The 21,421-nt window shown below is 34.6% G+C and overlaps 1 protein-coding gene across 3 annotated transcripts in view; it reads right to left on the reverse strand.

Annotated features, from left to right (window-relative positions):
* Positions 1-215: 215 nt before the first annotated feature.
* LARP4 (La ribonucleoprotein 4) overlaps positions 216-21,421 on the reverse strand; it is a 65,597-nt gene continuing 44,391 nt past the window's right edge. For all 3 annotated transcript variants that reach the window (XM_046663973.1, XM_046663982.1, XM_046663992.1), the window contains 8 exons: positions 20,225-20,437; positions 19,605-19,708; positions 14,603-14,815; positions 14,011-14,059; positions 11,344-11,505; positions 7,197-7,321; positions 6,913-7,081; positions 216-5,763 (listed from right to left, as the gene is read on the reverse strand). In XM_046663973.1, coding sequence (XP_046519929.1) covers positions 5,425-5,763; positions 6,913-7,081; positions 7,197-7,321; positions 11,344-11,505; positions 14,011-14,059; positions 14,603-14,815; positions 19,605-19,708; positions 20,225-20,437 — 1,374 coding nt within the window. In that variant the 3' untranslated portion in view covers positions 216-5,424. The remainder of the gene's footprint in view (positions 5,764-6,912; positions 7,082-7,196; positions 7,322-11,343; positions 11,506-14,010; positions 14,060-14,602; positions 14,816-19,604; positions 19,709-20,224; positions 20,438-21,421) is intronic.

A 21,421-nucleotide genomic window follows, 5' to 3' on the forward strand; every position in this document is an offset into this window, starting at 1 on the left:
TTTCATTCCAAAGACTTTTAAGGAAATTCACAATCTTTTAGCAGTAACAGGTAAGCTTTTCATTAAAAGCTTCCAGGCATATAATTGAAATTTAAACTTGGAGACATATTTAGGTTAATATTTTCTAACAAGGTATAGTTAAATATAGAATGTGTATCTCAGTGATGAGACTCTTGACAAATCCGTTCATTTTAAATACAAACTCAAAAGCCTAATAAGTTCACCAGTTTATTAAACCACAAAAAAGAATACACAATTACACCGTGCTCCTCTCATAATAAAGAAATTTAAGTTATGCACCCCACTCTCTTGGCAAAATAAACTTATGAACACACTGATATAAGGCTCTAAGGCTTTGTTAGCACATAACCCCTGTAAACCTGTTATTACTGGGACCACTTTGCTGATATTAGCTATCTTCATGAAGATAAATAACTATTCATGAGCTGTTTAAAAGGCTACGCTAATGACCTAAGTAATTATCCAAGTGAATGTTTATATTAAATGTTACCTGAATGTATATTATTTACAAACATACTCATATCACATAATTTGGTAGAACAGTAAACATTCCTGAGTATTTTTGAGAATTAGAAAATCTAATTTGAAATTAGCCCATATTTAAAAGACTTAGATTTCCACTATCAAAAAAAAGTTCATCCTAACTAGACATTTCAAGAATGAACTGTGGCATAATAGCTATGAAATAAAAGTTGAGTTGTCACATTTAGATACCAGCTGTTAAAAAGCCAGAAATTCACAACTCTATTTTTGCCTTATCATAGTGAAAGAAAAAAAAAATCAAAAGACTCATTTAAATTTCCCAGAGAACTTTCCCCTTAAAAAGCTTCCCAAACTCTTTAGCTCTAGGGTTTGACAGAATCAAAGCAAAGATGTGGTTGAAAAGGTAAAGGTAACCCAGTGGTTTTCTCTTGGAAATAAAAGTTTAAAAGCCTAGACATACTCAAGCCAGGCCATAATCTGCCCGATGTAGGCAAAGTCCTTAAAGCTGCACACTGCCGTATGATTTTTCCCCCTTTAATAACTTCTTCTAACACTGAAAGAATTCAAGAAAACCCCAAAATCATAAAGCTGAATCTTCCAGCTCTCTGCCTTCACTTTACAGAGGAAATATCACACATCTCGCACCTGCTCCCCAAAACAAAACAAAAAAAACAGCTGAGACCAGGGTAGTGATGAAACCAGAGAGTGGGCAATATATAAATTATCAAAAGGTAAATGCAAGTAGTCATTAGACATAAACCACCTGGAGAAAAGGAAACCAGTCCTGCTTTTTAATAATTTTATTTTTTCTAATTTTGTGTTACTTTAATTTCCCATAGCACCTTGGCAATGTTGAAAACAAAAATACAAATACAAGGATGTACTCATTTTAACATAATATGCATGAGCATATGCCACACCATTTTGGAGGGGGGACAGTTTTGACAACAGGAACAAACCTAAGCAATGGACAAAATAGAAGCCAGATGACTGGTTTTGACCCCCAATCCTGAACATTTAAGAGATGTTACACTCAAGGGACACTTGGATTATGCAACGAAAAAAAATCAATGTTGATGTGGACGTTTCTGTATTTATATACTAATCAGTGTTTTGTGTTGCAAAAGGAAAATAAAACCATTTTATTTTATACATAGCCTGCTGATATCTGAATCGTACTTTTAGGAATCGTCTAGGCAACAACTCATAAAAAGTTCTCAGCTTTTAAAAATAAACTTTAAGTTACTTAATAAATGGATGAATTTTGAAAGAAAATTTACTCACCTTGAAAACAAATTCTCTCTCAACTTTTTAAAATGTCTTCATTTAGCTAATGAAAACTGAAATGTCTATGTATCTCCTTGGAAGCCCAGACTAGCTAAATTAGCATATACCAAAGAGCCTAAAATTAAATCAGTGGTCACCAAATTGTAAGGAAATATAAAAAATTAGGAAAAAACCCATCATATATTGCAGTTAAGAATTCATAAAAAACCCTCAAAAGGAATATATTGTCCACTTGCATTTTATCTTTCCTGTAAAAACAAACAAAATGGGTACTTTTAAAGTATGGTTAATATACACGGCCAACACAAATATCAGACTTAGTCCCAGTGCTGTTCAACTGTGTCAAAGTAAAACCAGTGGACGTGTAAGCCAAAAGACTAAATATTAAGGCCATAACTAATAAAACTGAGAAAGTGTTCAGTAACCTTTAAATACTATTTTCTGCTCCAGCAGATGCTAATACTCCATCATTAAGCCTTCTGCAAAGCCAACCTGGTTACTTAAAAAGAAAAAGGAATGTTAAACAATATTCAAGCTACCTTAATTTTAGGAACCAAAAATAGATAAAAAATCTGCATGTCATTTGATCACATGCAAATTGAGTACGTAAGATGCCAAGAATAACAATAAACCCATATCACTGAAAGATCTTTTCTTCTTCCAAAATCCAGTTGAAAAAATTTACATGGATCAATTCTTTTGAATGCCAGTATCTATATTTGCAAAAAAGAAATCACTCAGATTACTAGATATCATGAAAACCTTAATTATCAAAATAGAAAAGGGAGACAGGTTTTACAGTATCTCTATATACCTTCTCTATGAAACGCAAGGTGATGAACTTATGTGGCTCTTGTTCTCTTCATGCAGTAAGAACTATGGCAGAAGATCACTGTACCATATACTCAACATCATTTGTATCTACTTTTAGCCTCCAACAACCCAAGGAAGTGTTAAGTCATAAAGATGAAGAGAAAAATTTGACATTTAAATACCTCCTTCTAAAGAAACAAATAAATAGTTGAACTACAATGAACACCCAAACCTCATCAGTTACAGAGTAATGTTTCACACAACTCACAGGCATCATTTAGATAGAAACCTTAAATCTGCTGTAATAAAATAAATGCTAAATAGATACTGTGAATATATATATATTATATATATATATACACATACACACACATATTTATTCTTCCCTATACATCCCATCAAAATGGGAACTATTAGCTGTAATGAGGAAAATTTAAAACTATATTTTATAAGAAATCAAAAAATGGTCATATCCTTAAATTAAATTTCTACTTTCAATAACACGTTGGGCAAAAGCAACAACACACTTGCTTTCTTCAAAAAGACTCTTTTCTTGTGTTTCAATTAGAACATTTAGTTTTTAGAAGTTGAGTGGACTAAAAGTAAGTCACACAAGCATACAGTAATACCAGCATACTTGTGTGACACATTATAAAAAAACTAAGGTTTCATTTTAAGTGCAATAATTAAGTTTATAATCCTTACCAAGTGAGTTTTATAAAATGTTTATTCTCTTAAATCCAATGCATTCACAGAGTGTTAACACTTTAAATGTTTATCATTTCCACCAACTGCAGCATTATCTAAGTAAACCAAAATGAGCACTTTTATCATAGATGTAGCCAATGATTATTAATACTTTTTTTTTTAAGGACCTAAACTTCCCCCAAATTTCAGCACAGGTAGTTTTATTGTATGTTTCATCTAGCAGATGATTTTAAAAAATAGTGTGTAGAAATCAATAGTTTCAAACTGCTTAAATATATTATACCATGTTATCACTCCACAAAATCAAAAACAATTGCCAAGCTGAACAATAAGTTACAAAGAAATGGTAATTCTGGCTTGTACAGAAATATGCAGTGTTTTCAAAGCTCTGAACAGTTACCTACTAATACAAATTCTCCAAAGCTTAACTTAGAGTTGGAAGATGAATTTCACAGTAATGTAATTTTAACCTCCATTTACATTCATTTTATATATTACTAAGATGTTTACTCTATGTCACAATGGTGCTTTCCAGTGTTCACAATTTACAGTTTCAATTTGTACATATGTAAATTCACTAACATAAGGGACAGTTATTACTATTACAAACTATCCCTAAAAAAATAAAAGAAAACCTCACCTTACATAGAACTCTGAAAATGGTATGACTTAAAAACAGATTAATGCAACATGGTTTTTAATATTTTTAGCCATTTTCTAAACACCAGCATGTAAACTTGCCTATTTAATATGAGAGCTACAACTTTATTCACTGAGAAATTATGTATTAATTTTCTTCAACTATCTTTCTCACCTTAACTCAAAAATCTTGTGACTTGCTAGGTCTGTTTCTGTGTTTTTTCTTTTTGAGAAAGGGAAGGAAAGTGATAAATACATTGTAAACAGAAAAAAGTTGCCCTCAAATTAAGCCTTTAGAAAATTTTTTTTTTTACTTCTACACTATTTAACACTTTAAGAATCAGTTACAATGTCTCATTTTTAACACCAACACAAATAAATTACTGTAGAGTCATTCGTGCCCTACCATTCTGGGACCTAAAGTTCTAAACACATGAAGAGAAGAGTAAAATACTTCAATGTTTGATTCAGAAATTTAGAACAGTTAGAGGTTTTGACTAGACTGGTCAAGGCAGTTAGAAACATACAGTTCTGTAGGTGGTTGGATATTTTGCTTTTGGGGGTGCGTAGTCAAAGAACAGAGAGTAACAAACCAAGTAACAAAGAAAAAATTGTTTCCTATTTTGGCAGGGGGGAGGGGGTAAATCACAGGGCAGTTAAATCTCTGCAGTCCATCTGACCTGTCCACTCAGATCTAAAATAAGACAAATTTTCAGTTTTTTGAATGACCTCCATTCTTTCCTCAAGTTTCAAACTGATTGGTAGTCACAGCTTGAAGCACAATCAGAGTTTAACAGCATGTTGAAGGAAATATCAGTAAGGTCAGAAAGACAGACTAAATTTCAAACTGGGAAAAAAATCTACTCACGTATTACATTCAGTTTTCAAATCATTTACTAACACGACAAGAGATTTGGCTTCAATCACTCCTGCACACACTCATACCATGACAGGCACCCCAGCCACTGATCTGCTTTGCAACACAAGGCCATATAGGCAGAGATGGCATTCTCCAAGCCAAACTTTAAATAGATTAAAAAAAGTAATTTCTAATTTTACAGAAATGTTTCTTCAAAAAATATTTTCTCTCACTCCCTCATCCCCTATACTGAAGGATGCGTAATATGTTTTTTCCCCAAGCTAAATCTGAACCCTCAAAATTGATTCCAGGCAGAAGATCTCTGCAAATTAAAATCAAAAACAAAAATAGAAAAATTATATTTTTATATATGTATACATATATATATATATTTATACTGATTGGAATCCTCCAGCATTTTAAAATCACGTTAGAGATGAATTTTGGGATTCTACTGTTCACAACTCCAAAATCCATAATGATTTAAGGACGTACTTTCTCCCGTTTCGAAACTTCCTGGCTATCCCCTCCCCTCCAAAACAGTTCAATACAGCCACGGCTCAAGTTTAATGGGAAGAGAGACGTTTCTGAATAGTTTTGTTTGTTTGTTTGTTTTACTTTGGTGATCTGGGTGGCACATATTGCTCTTTGCCATTACGTCGAGTCACTCCCTGAGGTATAGCCCTATGGCCAAACTGGCGTCTCTGTTCCCTGATTTTTCCAGCTGCTCCCCTGGGAATGGTATTGCCTCGGAAGCCAGCATAATCCTTACTAGCCCTTGCTTCTGGCTTCTCATGCGGTTTCTCAATGGACTTCTCAGGAGTTCCATTCTCTTCATTTTTGGTGGGAGACACTACATTGGAGCGAAGTTCTCGTAATGGCTGCACAAGAACTGGAGATGGTTCTTTAGGGGGTTTCTGGCACACTTCAGCATAACTTAGCTTTCGGGGTTCCTTTGAAGTCAAGACAAGAAACAAAAGAATTATGGTACATGTTCTCTAAATAATAAAATACAAAAAGGATAGTGTTAACCACAAGTAAACCAGCAAGTTATCTTCTAGGAAAGGGCAACAGGTAATCTCATACACACTGCTATTGAAGTATACTGATAAAATCTTTAAAAGAAATACATCTGTTGAAAAAAATAAAAAGCCCTGGCAATTTATGTATGATACAATAATTTCACTTGAACAATTTATTTGAAGGATGTTCGTATCAACATTGTTTATAGTGATGATAAAAACTAGAAACAACCTAAATGTCTAACAAGTAAAGATAGATTTAATTAATAATGGTACATCCATATGATGGAGTAAAATAGGACCATTCTCTCTTCCCTGGCTGCAAAGAACCCCAAGAGGGACTCCACAAGAATCTCAGCAGAGCAGTTGGAAACAAGTAACATATTAACGTAAGACTAATTAAAAGTCTTAAATACCTCATCTGAAAAAAGGGGACAATAGGAGTCTTGTGAGAATGGGAAAAGGCACGTAAAGTCTTAGCACCGGTCCTAGCATATGGTAGGCATTCAATAATTCATAGCTGCGATTCTATTTTATTATTATTATTATCATTAAAGGACAAGATAAAATGTTCTTAACCTAGAAAAAAGCAACAGCTGTATCAAAATGCTATGGTGAGTGAAAGGATTATAGGTAAATTTTGTGTTTTTCTCCTGCTTTTCTGTATTTTCGTAATTATAAAAATGACTCTGGGAACTGAATAAAAAATGGGAATGGCCCCTCATGAGTTTCATAGACTTGTAAAGCATCATACAAAAAGCTTTCAAGGCCTCTTTACACTGACCCAAAATGATACATTCATCATCACTTGAATAAAATTTTCCCTTAGCCACATGACCAGAAAAAAAGCAACTAGAAGAAACGGAACGAATAGTAACTTCTTCATTCCCTCAACACTGCTAGTTTCCCATTTCTTTGGAGTGACTTTAAACTCCTTTAGCTTCTTTTTGCTGCAGGCAGCCCCAGTTTGGGTTATTTCCAAATAACTCTACTCTAGCAAAGAGGTATGTGAAAAAAATAATTTCTTATTATTTAATGTATTATTTTTTTTCCTCACATAAACTAAATTCATTAAGTTACCTGTAGGGCAACAGCTACAGCTGCATTTATGTTACTATTACATGGTGAAGCAGTATTTGTCCTCGATGGCTTTGCAGTACTTGGAGAAGAAACTGGTACAGTTGTCTGGTTGGGAACATCCTTCTGAACAGTGGAATCCTCTATTAGATCTTTTTCTTGCTGAGTTATGCTAAGGAAAAAAGAGTTTGACATTAGGCTTAGTATGGCACACAGAAACAGCTGGGCAAGTGATCAGAAGAAAAAATAACTTTAATGTGGAAGATCTTCTATATTGAAACTTGTACCTTAATGCTGGGAGCTCAGCTGTGCATGGAGGACTGGTACTCATACTGAGTTGCTGCGCAGAGGAACAGTCTGTCTGTTCATCCTCCGCAGGCACTGGGCAACTAACTCTCAACTCTTCATTATCCTTAAAGTAAAAATATATTTCAAAATTGCAATTATAAAGACACTTCTCCAAAGAGGACACACAAATGGCCAATAAGCACATAAGAAGATGCTCAACATCATTAGCCAGGAGGGAAAACTACAATGAAATCTACTTCACATTCACTAGGATGGTTATAACAATAAGACAGGCAGTAAGAAATGTTAGCAATGATATGGAGATTTTGGAACTTTCATACACTAAAGGTAGCAATGTAAAACGGTGCAGCCACTTTGGAAAATAGTCTGGCAATTCCTCAAAAAGTTAAACCAGTTACCATATGACCCAGCAAATACACTCTTGGGTATATACCCAAGAGAAAACACATGTCTACACAAAAACTTATACACAAATGTGCATAGTAGCATTATTCATAATAGCCAAAAAGTAGGAACCATCTAAAAGTTCATCAACTGGTGAACGGATAAACAAAATGTGGTCTATATCCATACAATGAAATATTAGGGTGCAATGAAAGGAATGAAATACTGACACATGCTACAACAACAGATGAACCTTGAGGACATTATGCTAAGTGAAATAAGCAAGTCACAAAAGGACAATACTGTATGATTCCACTTATATGAGGTACCTAGAGTAGTCAAATTCATAGAGACAAAGTAGAATGGTGATTGCCAGGGGCTGAGGGAAGCGGGGAAATGGGAGTTGCTATTTAATGGATACAGCATTTTAGTTTTGCAAGACGAAGAGTTTGGCTGCACAACAATATGAATGTACTTAACACTACTGAACTGTACACACCTAACAATGATTAAGATGGTAAATTTTATGTTATGTGTATTTTACCAAAATTTAAAAAAAGAAAAACAAGAGCTTTAGAAATTAACATTGATTAAAGAAATAAAAATTTCAATAGGTTTAAAAGGTAATATTCAGGAAAACTTTGTAGAAAATATAGACAAGTACAAAGACAAAAATTAGGAAAGCCAAGGGGATGGCCCCATGGCCGAGTGGTTGGGTTTGCACGCTCTGCTTCGGTGGCCCAGTGTTTCGCCGGTTTGGATCCTGGGCGCAGACATGGCACCGCTCATGGGGCCACATCAGGGCAGCATCCTACATAGCACAACCAGAAGGACCTACAACTAGAATATACGACTATGTACTGGGGGCTTTGGGGAGGAGAAGAAGAAGAGAAAAAAGAAGGTTGTCAACAGATGTTAGCTCAGGTGCCAATGTTAAAAAAAATTTAGGAAAGCCAAAACAAGAAAATCAGAAGTTCAACCTACAAGGTCTAATATCAAATTAAGAGTTCAAGAAAGAGAGTAAAGAAGAGGTGAAGTATTTATCAAAGAGATAACACAGGAAAATCTTACATCATGGAAGGACATGAGTTTCCAGATTGAAAGGGTCCACCAAGCATCCAGTGCAATGAATAAAAAAGGAGTCATAGCAAGACATATCATCATGAAACTTCACAGAATACCAGGGATGAATAAAAAATCCTGAGAGCCACCAGAGAGGGGAAAACAGGCCACAGGAGGATCACAAATCAGAACCATAGGTTTCTGAAAAGAATCTCTGGAAGTTAGATCATTACCTAAGCAAGATATAAAAAGAAAAAACCAGAAAGGGAAGACTGATAAATATGACCATATTAAAATTAAGAACTTGTTTTCACCCACAAACACTAAACTGAAAACAATTATTAGTAATATACATAAGTGATAGGGATCAGTATCCAAAATGCATTAAAAAATCTGTAAGAGATAACCCAAGAGAAAAAATGTACCAAACACCTGAAAGACTCTTTACAAAAGAAGAAACTCATATGGCCAATAAACATGAAAAGATACTTAACCTCAATAGTAATTAAATTTTAAAAGAACATGCTCTATCACTCATCAATTCCACTATGTATATAACCTAGAAATGTTCTTGCTCACATGAACACAAGGTTTGAACATTCATAGCAGTTACTGCTTATAATGGCAAACAGACAAAAACAGCTCAAATGTCCATCAACAGTAGAATGAATGAATAAATGTTATATTCTTAGAATACTATACAACAGTGCAAACTGAACTAGTCATCTGTATCAACAGTGATAACTTTGAAACAATATAGAACAAAAGAAGTAACAGAAGAATACACACTGTACAATTCCACCTATGCAGTGTTCAAAACCAGGCACACTCAACAATACATTGTCTAGGTTAGGGGTTGGCAAATCAAGGCCTGCTGGCCAAATCCAGCCTGTGACTTATGCTGGTTACGGCCTAAGAGCTAAGAATGGTTTGTAAGTTTTTAAAGGGTTTAAAAACAAACAAAATCTAATAGCATAGGGCTCACAAAGTCTAAAATATTTACTATCTGGCCCTTTACAGAAAAAGTTTCCCAGCCCAGAAAGGTAAAACTATAAAGAAAAGCAAAAAATTATTACTGCAAAGTCACAACAATGTTTATCTCTGAGGGGAAGAAAGGAGAATAATAGCAAGAACCGTAAATAGGGAGGGGAGAAACATGGCACTGCTAAGATACTGGTGATGTTCATAGTCCACAATTGTGGGATGAGATAACAGGGGGAAGTACACTTTATCATTCTTCTTTAAAAACATATGTATGTGTGTATCAGATCTCACCAAATTTGAGAAGCCATCAATTGTAAAACACACTTACTTTACTATACTACTAAAAAAAACCACTGTCCTTTAAACTATAATAGCTTTTAACTATAAGACATCCTCATTTTCAAAGGTGGAAAAATGTGGAAAAAGTCTATCTTAGAATTGACGAAATAACTACAATACTGCATAATTTTTTTAAACAAGGGAAGACAGCGAAATACCTTCAAAATTTCAAGGGAAAATGATTTCTAAGAGAGAATTCTACAGAATTACTGATCCAAGTGTGAGAACAGAAAAACATTTTCAGAATGCAAGATCTCAAGAAATTTATACTAAAAACCACTTATTCAGGAAGCTCGGGAAAGATATGACCCACCCTGATAGGCGAAAGTAAAACAAGAGTAAGGAAAGGATGGGATGCAACAAAGGAGAATAAGGAAAATTCCCAGGATGATGGTGAAGGGAAGTCCCAGGAAGACAGCTGTGCAGAAGGCCAAAGAAAGTATGAGAAAGGAGAAATAATAGTACACTATGCTGCTGAGTCATGAAAAAATATGTAATACTGAGATGTGACTTACAAATGATGGCATGTCCTTGTCTAACCAGCAATTCTTTTCACTTTTTTAGTAATACTAAAATAATGGGGTGCCTTATAACTGATGGTATCCTAGATATGATGAAATACAATATACTGGGAGGATGTGAAAAGTATGTTGGTTTAAGAGAGCTAAATCCTTAGCTTCTAGAATAGAAAGTCAACAGACAACATCTAAAATTGAAAAGTCAAGAAACAGCAGTTATAACCATGTTAATTAGAAATACAGGGATAAATGTCAGGAGAAAAAGCTAGAGCTGAAAGTGGGTGCAGGGGACTACTATTTTTCAATATAAGCCTACATAAACTATGTACATGAATGATTAAAATAAAAATAAAAGTTGAATTAGAAAAAAAGTGGTAGAAAATGAGAAAAACTTGTGTGGCATGAGGATTTAGCATATGGATGGAGGTCTATACTCAAAAATATTGTAGGATGGGGTATCGCTACCTTTTGACTTCAACTCTCATTATCTGAAAGACTGAGTTTACTACACTAGCTGTACTTTACTGAACTCATTTGCATCATTGGTTAATTATAGGCACTTAAGTGGAAATGACACTTTCCATTCAATTTGCATCAATGAGTTCTACCAAGCTGAGCTGACTGATACAAAGACATGCAAAAGCAAAGAAACATTTTATTGACCCTGTGTAGCTTTATCATAAATCTTTTTACAATAGTCAAAGTATGCTGAAAATTCCATGAATAACAATATGATAGAAATGCATATGAAGTGCAAACAAAATTTTAAATAATAATCCTAAAAACGAAGGCTAAATATGGTCCCATAAGGGAAAAGACTGGATGCTTCAATGTTTACCTTTTCTTTGTAGACACCTTTAACAACATCAGACATCCTACTCTCCAAAACGAGTTCACCTGGCGTTCTTGATGAACTTCCAGGTAAAGGAGGAAAATTTGAGGCTAATAAGTCAAACTTTGGTGTTGGAGCCTTTGCTTCAGCTGTTGAAGGATGGGGTCTCTAAAAGACACAAATCATAAAACAGGTCACATGCCTATCTCATTCTCTAGTCCTGTATCACAGAAGCCGCAAGCTGCAAGAAACAAACAAAACTCCACCCTAACGCACAGAATTGTTCCCCTATAAATTCCTGGCTTCTCATCTCAGTTGAGCTCTCACTAGTCTTTATCAATCTTACTTATCATTAGTCAGCTCCTTCTCCTGTTTCTTGTGCACGCTTTGCCAGACTCCTTAAGCCTCATAACCAATCTCCACTATTCTTTGCTTTTTAAATTTGCTGTACCCACTTCCATAACAAAAATAAAAACAAAAAACCCTACCTGATCTAAATTTGTCAGCTTTTCTCTTTCCATACCAGTCTCAAGAGTGAACAATATCCTTCCTTGAAAATCTCATCTTTCCCTTCCACCTACCACTCTCCCTATCCTGACAAGCCTCTCACTTGTTTTACCCCTCCCTCTACTTCCTCACCTTTGTACTCATCACTCCACTAAAACTGCTTTGACAAGTCACCGATAGTTCCACAATGCAAAATCTGAGGGACTCTTTTTTCCCCCTGACCTCACTACAGCATTTGGCATAGTAAACCTTTTTTCCCTTGGGAGCTCGTTCCTCTCTCACCTTCTGTGATATCTATCTCTCTTGATTCTCAGATCTGACAATCATGTGTGCTCTTCTCTCCCTGCCCACTCTTTTTGATGTTATATAGTTACTACTCTTCTCACTTTCCATACTCTTCCTGTGTGATATTCATTATCCACGGCTTCAATGACTACCTATATGCAAACAACACTTAAATCAATCTTTTTTACTTTTTGGCTGCACAACTCTGAAAATTCACCAAAAATCATTGAGTTGTACACTTTAAATATTTTCAGCCCAGACCTTTACCTGAAACCCAGACATCCATTTGCCTATCAGCTATCTCCACTCAGATTTCACTTGACTACTTCAAACAACATAATGAATAATGTCATTTTTTTGGCCCAAAGCTACTATGTTCCCCAAGGTTCCATCCTGCCCTAATTTTTATCACTCACTCTACAGAGTCCCCTACATGATCTCATATAACTTTTATGACTTTAATTTACTAAGTGTAAGCTTACAAATCCTAAATTTTATCTTCATAGCTAAGGTCTCCCTCCTGTACAATGGCACCTCCACCCTGCCCTTCCTACTGGAAAGCATGCCTGTCTCCTTTCTCTTCACCCCAACCATCAATCCTCAGTCTGGAAATTTTCAACATATTAAATAGACCTCAAACCTAAACTCTCCTCTCTTGCATTGTTCAGGGCCACCTGAGGATTCACGTGGACTATGACAATGGTGTCCTAAAAAAGTTGTTGCCTGAAGTCTCAGGGCTGCCCATGGTATAGAAAGCTATAAATGAAAAACAACACTGTTTTAAAAGGTTCGCAGTTTGCCTTAAGTACTATTCTGTGTTAAACTGCAAGACGTTTTATTCTTTGAAAACAGTTACCTTTTCACTACTTACGCATGTGATATATTATATGTATATATAGTATCCTATATGTATACTACTTATATATGTAAAATAAGCATTACATTACACATTTACAATATAGCTGTAAATTCCAGGCAGGATTTTCTTAAGACCTCCATGTCTTCCTATGCCATTTTTATTCCTCGACTCCTTTTTTGCCCCCAGTTAAGAAACGGCATATATTCACCATGAACAAACCACAGAGAACAAAAATATGAATAATTTGAGGCTAGGTAAGTTAAGATTCAAATAAGAACATGTCTAGAACTATAAATTTTTTTTTATTTATAAGTGATTTTATAAGATTAGTGGATATAAGAATCAGCAGCAGGTAGGAAACTGTCCCCAAACAATAATTACTAAATAGTATAACAATTTCCAATACTATCCAACAGAGCTTTAAAAGTGAATGATATACCCTATCAGATCAGCAAAAAAATCATACACTCTGAAAGGTTATAGATAAACAGGAACTTGTTTACCGTTTGTGGAGTGAAAAATCAGCACAACCCCCAAAGAAAGCTATTTGGCAACAACTTATTGCACTGTGACCCAGAAATTCCACTTCTAAGGATTCTTCTTCAGATATTATTGCACACAAAGCAAATGATGGTTGTATGAGGTTATCATTGCAATGTTTGGAATAGTACTGTTTGTAAGATCAAAAGACCGAAACTACTTAAATGTCCATTAATAGTCAAATTTTTCAAGGAATATTTTCATATTTTTGATTTTTAAACCATGTGACTATATTAGGTATTCAAGTAATTTTTTAAAAAGTGACCAACACAGGTCAAATCCCTAACTATATGTGTGCTTTAAGGGTGAGTGGTGGTGGATATTTCAGGGTCAAGCACAGGCTCTATTTATCTTTGCCAAAAACTATATGCAATAAAACAAAAACCCAGAAAGGAAAGACAGAACACAAGTCAATGCCATAGTAAATCATAAAAAAACACCCAAAACTCAACAGAGATAATTGAAGGTAAAAAAATACTTACTGGCATCCTGTCATCTTCTCGTCGTCTTCGACCTCGGAAAAGAGTTCTCCTTTTAACAATGACAAGAAAAGGGGACAGTGGGAGGGACAACTCATAAGTTTCTTCAAATATATATATTCTATCAAAGATGGGTGAATTTCTGTTTTGAGTATCTGTACTTTCTGAATCTCCATTACTATTAGAAAGATAAATACATATTCTTCTGAAGGGATCCTGAGCTAATCTGCAGAAAACTTCACCTACTACCACGACCACCACCACCACCACCACCACCACCAAATTAAAACTATAACGCAGATGGGATCTTAGAAATCTTTCTAAGTTATTCTTTCCTCAAGGAACTATAAAGAACTTCAGAATAACTTTATAAACCTCTGACTCAGAGCTATATCCAAATGGACACTAAATTTCTCAATAATTATGAAAAACTACTAATTCATATTATGTGAACAACACATTTATTTAGCATAACCATACACCAATAATTAAGTTAAAACAAAATCACTAGATCATGGGTCTTCAAATATTCACATGACCAAAGAATTTTCATATACCTTTTCTCCCCCTCATATTTATTATCTTATTTCCTTACCTGCCCCTACCATAGTCCCCATTCTGTTCCATCTGCAAAGCAGGAGTCTCTTTTGGAAGGTAGCTTTGCTCCTGATGCCCTGTTACTGTAGGGTTATGCCGTTCAGTTGGAAAGTTCCTTGAACCAGATCTGTTTAATGGTCCATCCCCCAAAGACACAGAGCCCTCTGTTGACTGTTCTGAACCACTTGATGACCTAAAATGAGGCTTCACACTGTAAGAAATATAAGATCACATACATGAAAGGATAAATCAAGACAGACAGAAAATCTTTCCTCTTAATGGCAGATACTCTGAATAGCCCAAGTTAAAAATTGCCTTCTGCTGTATTCTGATTTTCCATAAATTAAGTTAAACATAAAAGAGTCATGTTGCAAAAACGTAAACCCTTTCATATCCCAGATGGATTACTTTTAAAAGGCAAAGGATTTTTACATCAAAAACAGTTGTTTGGAGAGATTTGGGAGAAGATCCCAAGTTCCTGAAGATAAAGCTAGTTCTACCACAATATACAGAATTTAACTAGGATTTCAGTTACTTTCTTTAACACCAGCTGCAGTCTTGACACATCTAAATCCGCCAGGCTTTAAGCTTATTAATGAGGCTATGCCATGCATTTTTCAAAGGGGTAACATCACCCTCAAAGGGAGTAAAACTTGGTTCTTAGGAGGTTGGTGGTGGAATCTTAATCTTAGTCATTTGATGTATAAAGCACAGGTCTACATCCATTACATAGAGAGATATATAAAATAATCTCTCATATTAAATTTCCAACGGGGAACTTAGAAAAAAAAGTCTAAAAAGGTTCTTTAGGAAAGCGACAATAAAAAAAGAGTGAGAAACAGTGGAATATACTAAAATCCCAGCATCTTACTAAGCATCCCTCATTAAATGAAATTAGCTTTTCAATGACCCACATGTGGGACAAAAAACTAGGAAAATGTAATGCAACTAAGAGCCTGGCATGACTTCATGAATTAAAGTATAGAATCTGGTAAAAACAAAAAAACAAAACAGAAAACCACTTCTAACAAAAGTAGCTTTTTAATTTTGGGTGATGTGTATAAGCACCCAACTCTCCAAAAATGTGTAAGCAGATGAAGCTTAGGAAAAGGACAGAGGATGCAGTTTAATCAATAGTGAAAACATCTAAAGTAAGCCCAAGCAACTGAAACTGAGGATCTTGGCTCTAAAAAGATTAAACAAGGAAGGAAGAGATTTATATTTAGCCTCTCATTTGCAGTTTATGTACTCTATTTTTTAGTCTATTTTCATGGTTACAAATTTATAATATTAATAACACATTGCCAATTCTTGGTTCTCTGAATAGGTAGTTAAAATCTCATAATAACTATAAGCCCAACAACTAAACATTAATTCCAACAGCAGCTCCAGCTATCCTACTTTACTCTTTACAGAACATAAAAAATTGTTACTATTATGAAAACTTTTAAAGATAAAAATCAGGCTATAACACTGGGCTGAGTTTCATATAAGATGATACTTTTCCAGATAATTAGTCACAACGTAGATTTTTAACAGCAATGAAAATTAGAGTATGTCAACTAACATGAAATAATTTTCAAAATATTTATGTTATCCATCACATCTGAAAACAACCTCATGAGAAAGATACGCTTGTTTACGTATCTGTTCAGAAGGTACCATTCACCTAAATTTTCTCATTACATTTCAATACACCTAACAGACAAGTTATTAGATTTAAACAGCCCTCAGATCTCATAATCTTAACCTTTCACTGAGAGGGACTTAACAATCTCAGTCCAGGCAAAAGAACAAAAGAATGACGAAAGAAATAAGTGATAAAAGACAGAAAGGAAGAAGTAAAGTGACAGAAAGACAAAGTATGAAAGATAGAAAAATGCCCAGACTTCTGAAAGTTAGTCCTATTCTCTCTTAGTAGGTCTAGTGATCATCATTGGGCTGTTACAAGGTTAATATAATAAACTGCAAAAGGGCTCTCTAAAAGTTACTTTCTCCTTGACTAATAACTTAAAAATAAAGCTCTGGCACTGGTCACTTCTTAGAAGCAAGAAGGAAACAGGGATTTGGGTTGGTAGTCAAAAAGCTCTTTAGTTTCATTCATAATATTTGCATTTTTATAAGAAGAAAGTATTCATGTATTATTTCTGTAACTAAAAGTTAACAACAATCTGTACTGGTCAAATATATAGAATAGAATTGTACACGAGTGGTTTTGAATAACAAGCAAAATTATACAACTGCCCTGTATCTTCAAAACCATAGGTATACCTCCTTATAAAGCAAAGATGATTTGACTGTCATTCTTGGCTTTCTTGTTGCAATTTCACCAAGAAAGCACAGCAGACAAAAACAAGTAATAATAAAATACCATGACCCATTTCATGTATTTTTTAAGTCATGCATCTGCTAACACTAGCACATTTAGTTAGTCACTAAAAGTTGGTTTTGGTCTACCTCATAACAAGATACCTATTCCACTTAACCGTTTAAAGCAAAATTCACACTTTCAAAACAATGTGAAATCAACAGATACATATTTTTACAAAGGTACTATTTCTTTTCTCTTTTTTTTGCTGAGGAAGAGTCTCCCTGAGCTAACATCTATTGCAATCTTCCTGTTTTTGTATGTGAGCCACTGCTACAGCATTGTCACTGACAGACTAGTGGTGTAGGTGTGCTCCCAGGAACTGAACTCAGGCTGCCAAAGCAGAATGTGCCAAGCTTAACCACTAGGCCACTGGGGCTGGCCCACAAAAGTACTATTTCTTTTCTTTTTCTTTTTTTTTCTGAGGAAGATTAGCCCTAAGCTAACATCTGCTGCCAATGCTCCTCTTTTTGCTGAGGAAGACTGGCCCTGAGCTAACATCCATGCCCATCTTCCTCTACTTTATACGTGGGATGCCTGCCACAGCATGGTTTGCCATGCGGTGCTGTGTCCACACCCAGGATCCGAACCGGCAAAAACCAGACCAGCAAAGTGGAACATGTGAACTTAACCCCTGCGCCACGGGGCAGGCCCAAAGGTACTATTTCTAATCATGAGAAATCTGTATCTCTTCATAAAGAAAGTTTGTAAATTGTCATTTACTCTAATTGAATTATTTTTAAGAAAAACTTCCAGCTATGGTAGAGGAAAAGGAAATGTACTAATCTCAGGTCTGCTGATAATAACTAGCCATGTAACCCTAGCAAGATATTTTTCCTCTTCAGCTTTCACTTTATCTGTAAAATGAGTTAAAATTGTATCATAACAAAGTTCTTTCCAGATTTAAACATCATTGCCCCCATGTGCTCATGGAAATTAAATAATCTTTTTTGAACAGGATGGGGATTAGCGGATATGTGTGTATTAAGGCTCACTGTACTTTTACTCATGTGTTTGAGCAATACTTGAATTTTGCAATTAATTGTTACTCTATTATCAAACTAAGAGTCATCTACAAGAGCAGAAATTATCTTTTGTTTATAAAAAATCCTCCATTCTTACAATATAAAGAGATCTCATTTGAAACTTCATAAAGCAATAAAAATGTGTATATATAGTAAACTTTTCCTAACATTTAAAAATGATCTTCAAATGCTTTAATCAATTGTGTCAGTTAAAGTGAGTACAAAAATTGTGACTATTAGAGGGTGGTACATATGAATACTTCCAGAATTCACTGAGAAGAGTATATATATTTTTTAACAAAGGAAGATTCAACCTGAGCTAACATCTGTGCCAACCTTCCTTTATTTTGCATGTGTGTTGCCGCCATAGCATGGCTTGATGAATGGTGTAGGTCTGTGCCCAGGAACCAAACCCGGGCTGCCAAAGCAGAACACATCAAACTTAACCACTAGGCCACGAGGCCAGCCCCAAGAATATTTTTTAACACTTTGAGGCTTCTTTCTCAACTGAAGCATGTTTCAGGAAAACCTTAAAAAAAAGAAGTAAGTTCCTAAAAGTCATCTTGGGAAAACATATGGCATGTGGTCTCCTTGCCAGAAAGAATCAACTGGGAGAACAAGATCTTGAAAGAGAAAATCACTAAAAAGAAATAATTTTAAAAAACCTCCAAAAGCCAGGAGGTTCACAAAATAAGCAAACAAGAAATAATATATGTGAAACTATTAAATAAATCTTATCTACTATGTGAGCCCTTTTTTCGTTGTTACTCATACTCCATGTCAAGCCATAATATATATCAAATTACTGGAATCATCAGTTAACGTTTACATAAAGAATAATACTTAAGTGACATATCAATATTTTATGATAGCAAAGTTTAAAGAGTTCTCAATAATTTATTCAGAACACTGTGTTTTAAGTGTAGGCACTGTAGGGAGAGCCAAATCTTGGCTCTGTCAGCTACTAGCTGCTACATGCCTGTAGCCATGGCATTTAACCTTTTATATCTTAATTTCCTCGTCTTTAAATAGATAAAATAACTGCATCTATCTAGAGGATTATGAAAATTAACTGTGATAAACATGTAAAGCCCTTAAAACAGCTTTAGATATTAAATGCTCAATAAATGTTAGCTATTGTCTATTGTGTGTACACTATAGTTCATGGAAACCATTTCAAAAGTTAATTCTTAAAAATCTTAACTCATATTCCCAGCTTTTATTGCTTAAGTCAGTTAACAATACTTCTATCCTCAAAAAAACTCTCATTCTCCAAATTGTTACCTATTTAACACACTAAATGGAATTTAGACACTAGGTTTTACATTGTTATCATAAAATATTTTTTCTACTCTCTTTATTATTAAAATAATCAGTATATATCGTGTACAATTTCAGTTCCACGTCCTTTTTATAGCCTCTATCAACTCTGAGGTCAAAGTGGGTTTACAAATTCCAGATTAAATCATTCACACACTTCTTGCAAAACAAACAAAAAACTAGTCTTTTTACTGAGTCTGCAAATAAGCATTACTATTAACACAGTAACTCTTTAAGAACTATTAGGAATTGTTTACAATAAATTTCAGCTACAATTTTTATCTTACCGATTTTTTTGGAATGGTCGACCCATATTCACAGCAGCAGTATTTGTTTTATAAGATCCTGGTGAATTAAAGCCATTTACAAAACTACCATTGGGAAAGGGAGCCTAAAAGAAAATTTTAATGTTTAAAAATGATTAATGATAAAGGCAAAATCTGGTATGAAAAGTCATAAGAAACCTCTGATGAACTAACCTACCATCAATTTATTTTACGAGCCAAAAATAATTTTAAACATTTTACTTATTCACTTTTGCAATACTTACTTCAAGTATCACTTGATTTACAGAAGAACCACTAGTTCATTACTTAATAAAGAAGATTTCTCTTTGAAAAAGTTTCACAAACTAAAAACATTTCAAATCATTTAGAATTTATCTAGGCTCTTATTTTAATTCACTCAGCAAAATCTAAAGAATAAAATCATAGGAACCAATAGCTCAACCTTTAGTCATATGCATATATTTGGTATGAGGGGTTAGATATCCTTCTCACCACCTAAAAGCCAGAAAGTAACCAGTATCAACACACAACAGAACAAAAAATCATCTCCTACTCTAGCGGATGTCTTCAAATTTCAGTTCGAGGGAAAAAGTTTATTATTCTGTTAGGCTCTCACTTACCAGTGGTGTTTCAAAGTAAGGTGCAGGATTTGGAGACCAAGACTGAGGCATAATACTATAAACCGAGTACTGTTGGTGAGGATTATATACAGGCTGCATAAAGACTGGTGAGGCATACTGTGCTTGAGTTTGAATGGGCTGACTATACATACTGGAATCCATTAATCGATAACCATTCTTAGCAAAAAACGTATTGATGGCTTTTATCCTTGCCTAGAAGGAAGAGGAACACGTTATAATAACAAAGGACTAAGTGCATATTTTCACAAATATATTTAATTTACATTTTAAACATATTTTACATGACTACATTATTTCTGCCTATCGTAGAAAATCAGTAGAGCAAAAGAAAAAGAAATGATTGAAATAGCTTCAATTAATTAAAAAGACTTCTGCATGGCAAATACACAATGAGCAAGGTAAAGCCACACAAGTCAAAATAATAAAACTAACTGCAATTTATCATAGACAAGGGAGCTATCATTACTAATATATAAATTCTAAAAAAGAGATGAAAAAACCCAACAATCCTATATAGAAATTTGGAGAGAAATGAACAGAGTTCACAGGAAAAAAAAAAGGTAAATAGCTTTTAAACATATGAAAAGATGCTAAAGCTTGCTCTTTAGAAAATTTAATTAAAATTGAATTAATATTTCTCACTTATAAGACTGGCAAAAGTCCAAAGTTTTGACAACACGCTCTATAGATAAGGCTGTGGCAAAGTGGGCACTCCGATACATTGATGATGGGCATGCAAATAGCACAACACTTACAAAGGGAAATTTAGCCATGTCTTCCAAAATCACATATGCATTTACCATACTCTTGTCAATCCCACTTCTAGGAATCTTTCCCAAATATACACTAACCAAAAAACAGGTTTAAAAGAAAGGATACACATGGCTATTCACTGACACTATTGTAATGGGGGGTGGGGGAGTGGGGTGGGGAGCTCAACACACACACGAAACACCCCAATAGTCCAAAAAATAGTCCATCCATGGCTGACTACATCATGGTACAGCCACATAACTGAGTATCACGTAGATGTAAAAAGAACTAAGGAATTCCTCTAAATACTATTGTGCAGTGATTTCCAGAATATACTACTGTTTAATAAAAAAGGAAAAAAATGACAAGGCAAGGAAGAGAAGAGTATGTATAGTACTATTGCTCAACTAAGTTAGATGGGGA

Source organism: Equus quagga, chromosome 1, assembly GCF_021613505.1.
Source record: "Equus quagga isolate Etosha38 chromosome 1, UCLA_HA_Equagga_1.0, whole genome shotgun sequence".
NCBI classification, from domain to species: Eukaryota; Metazoa; Chordata; class Mammalia; order Perissodactyla; family Equidae; genus Equus; species Equus quagga.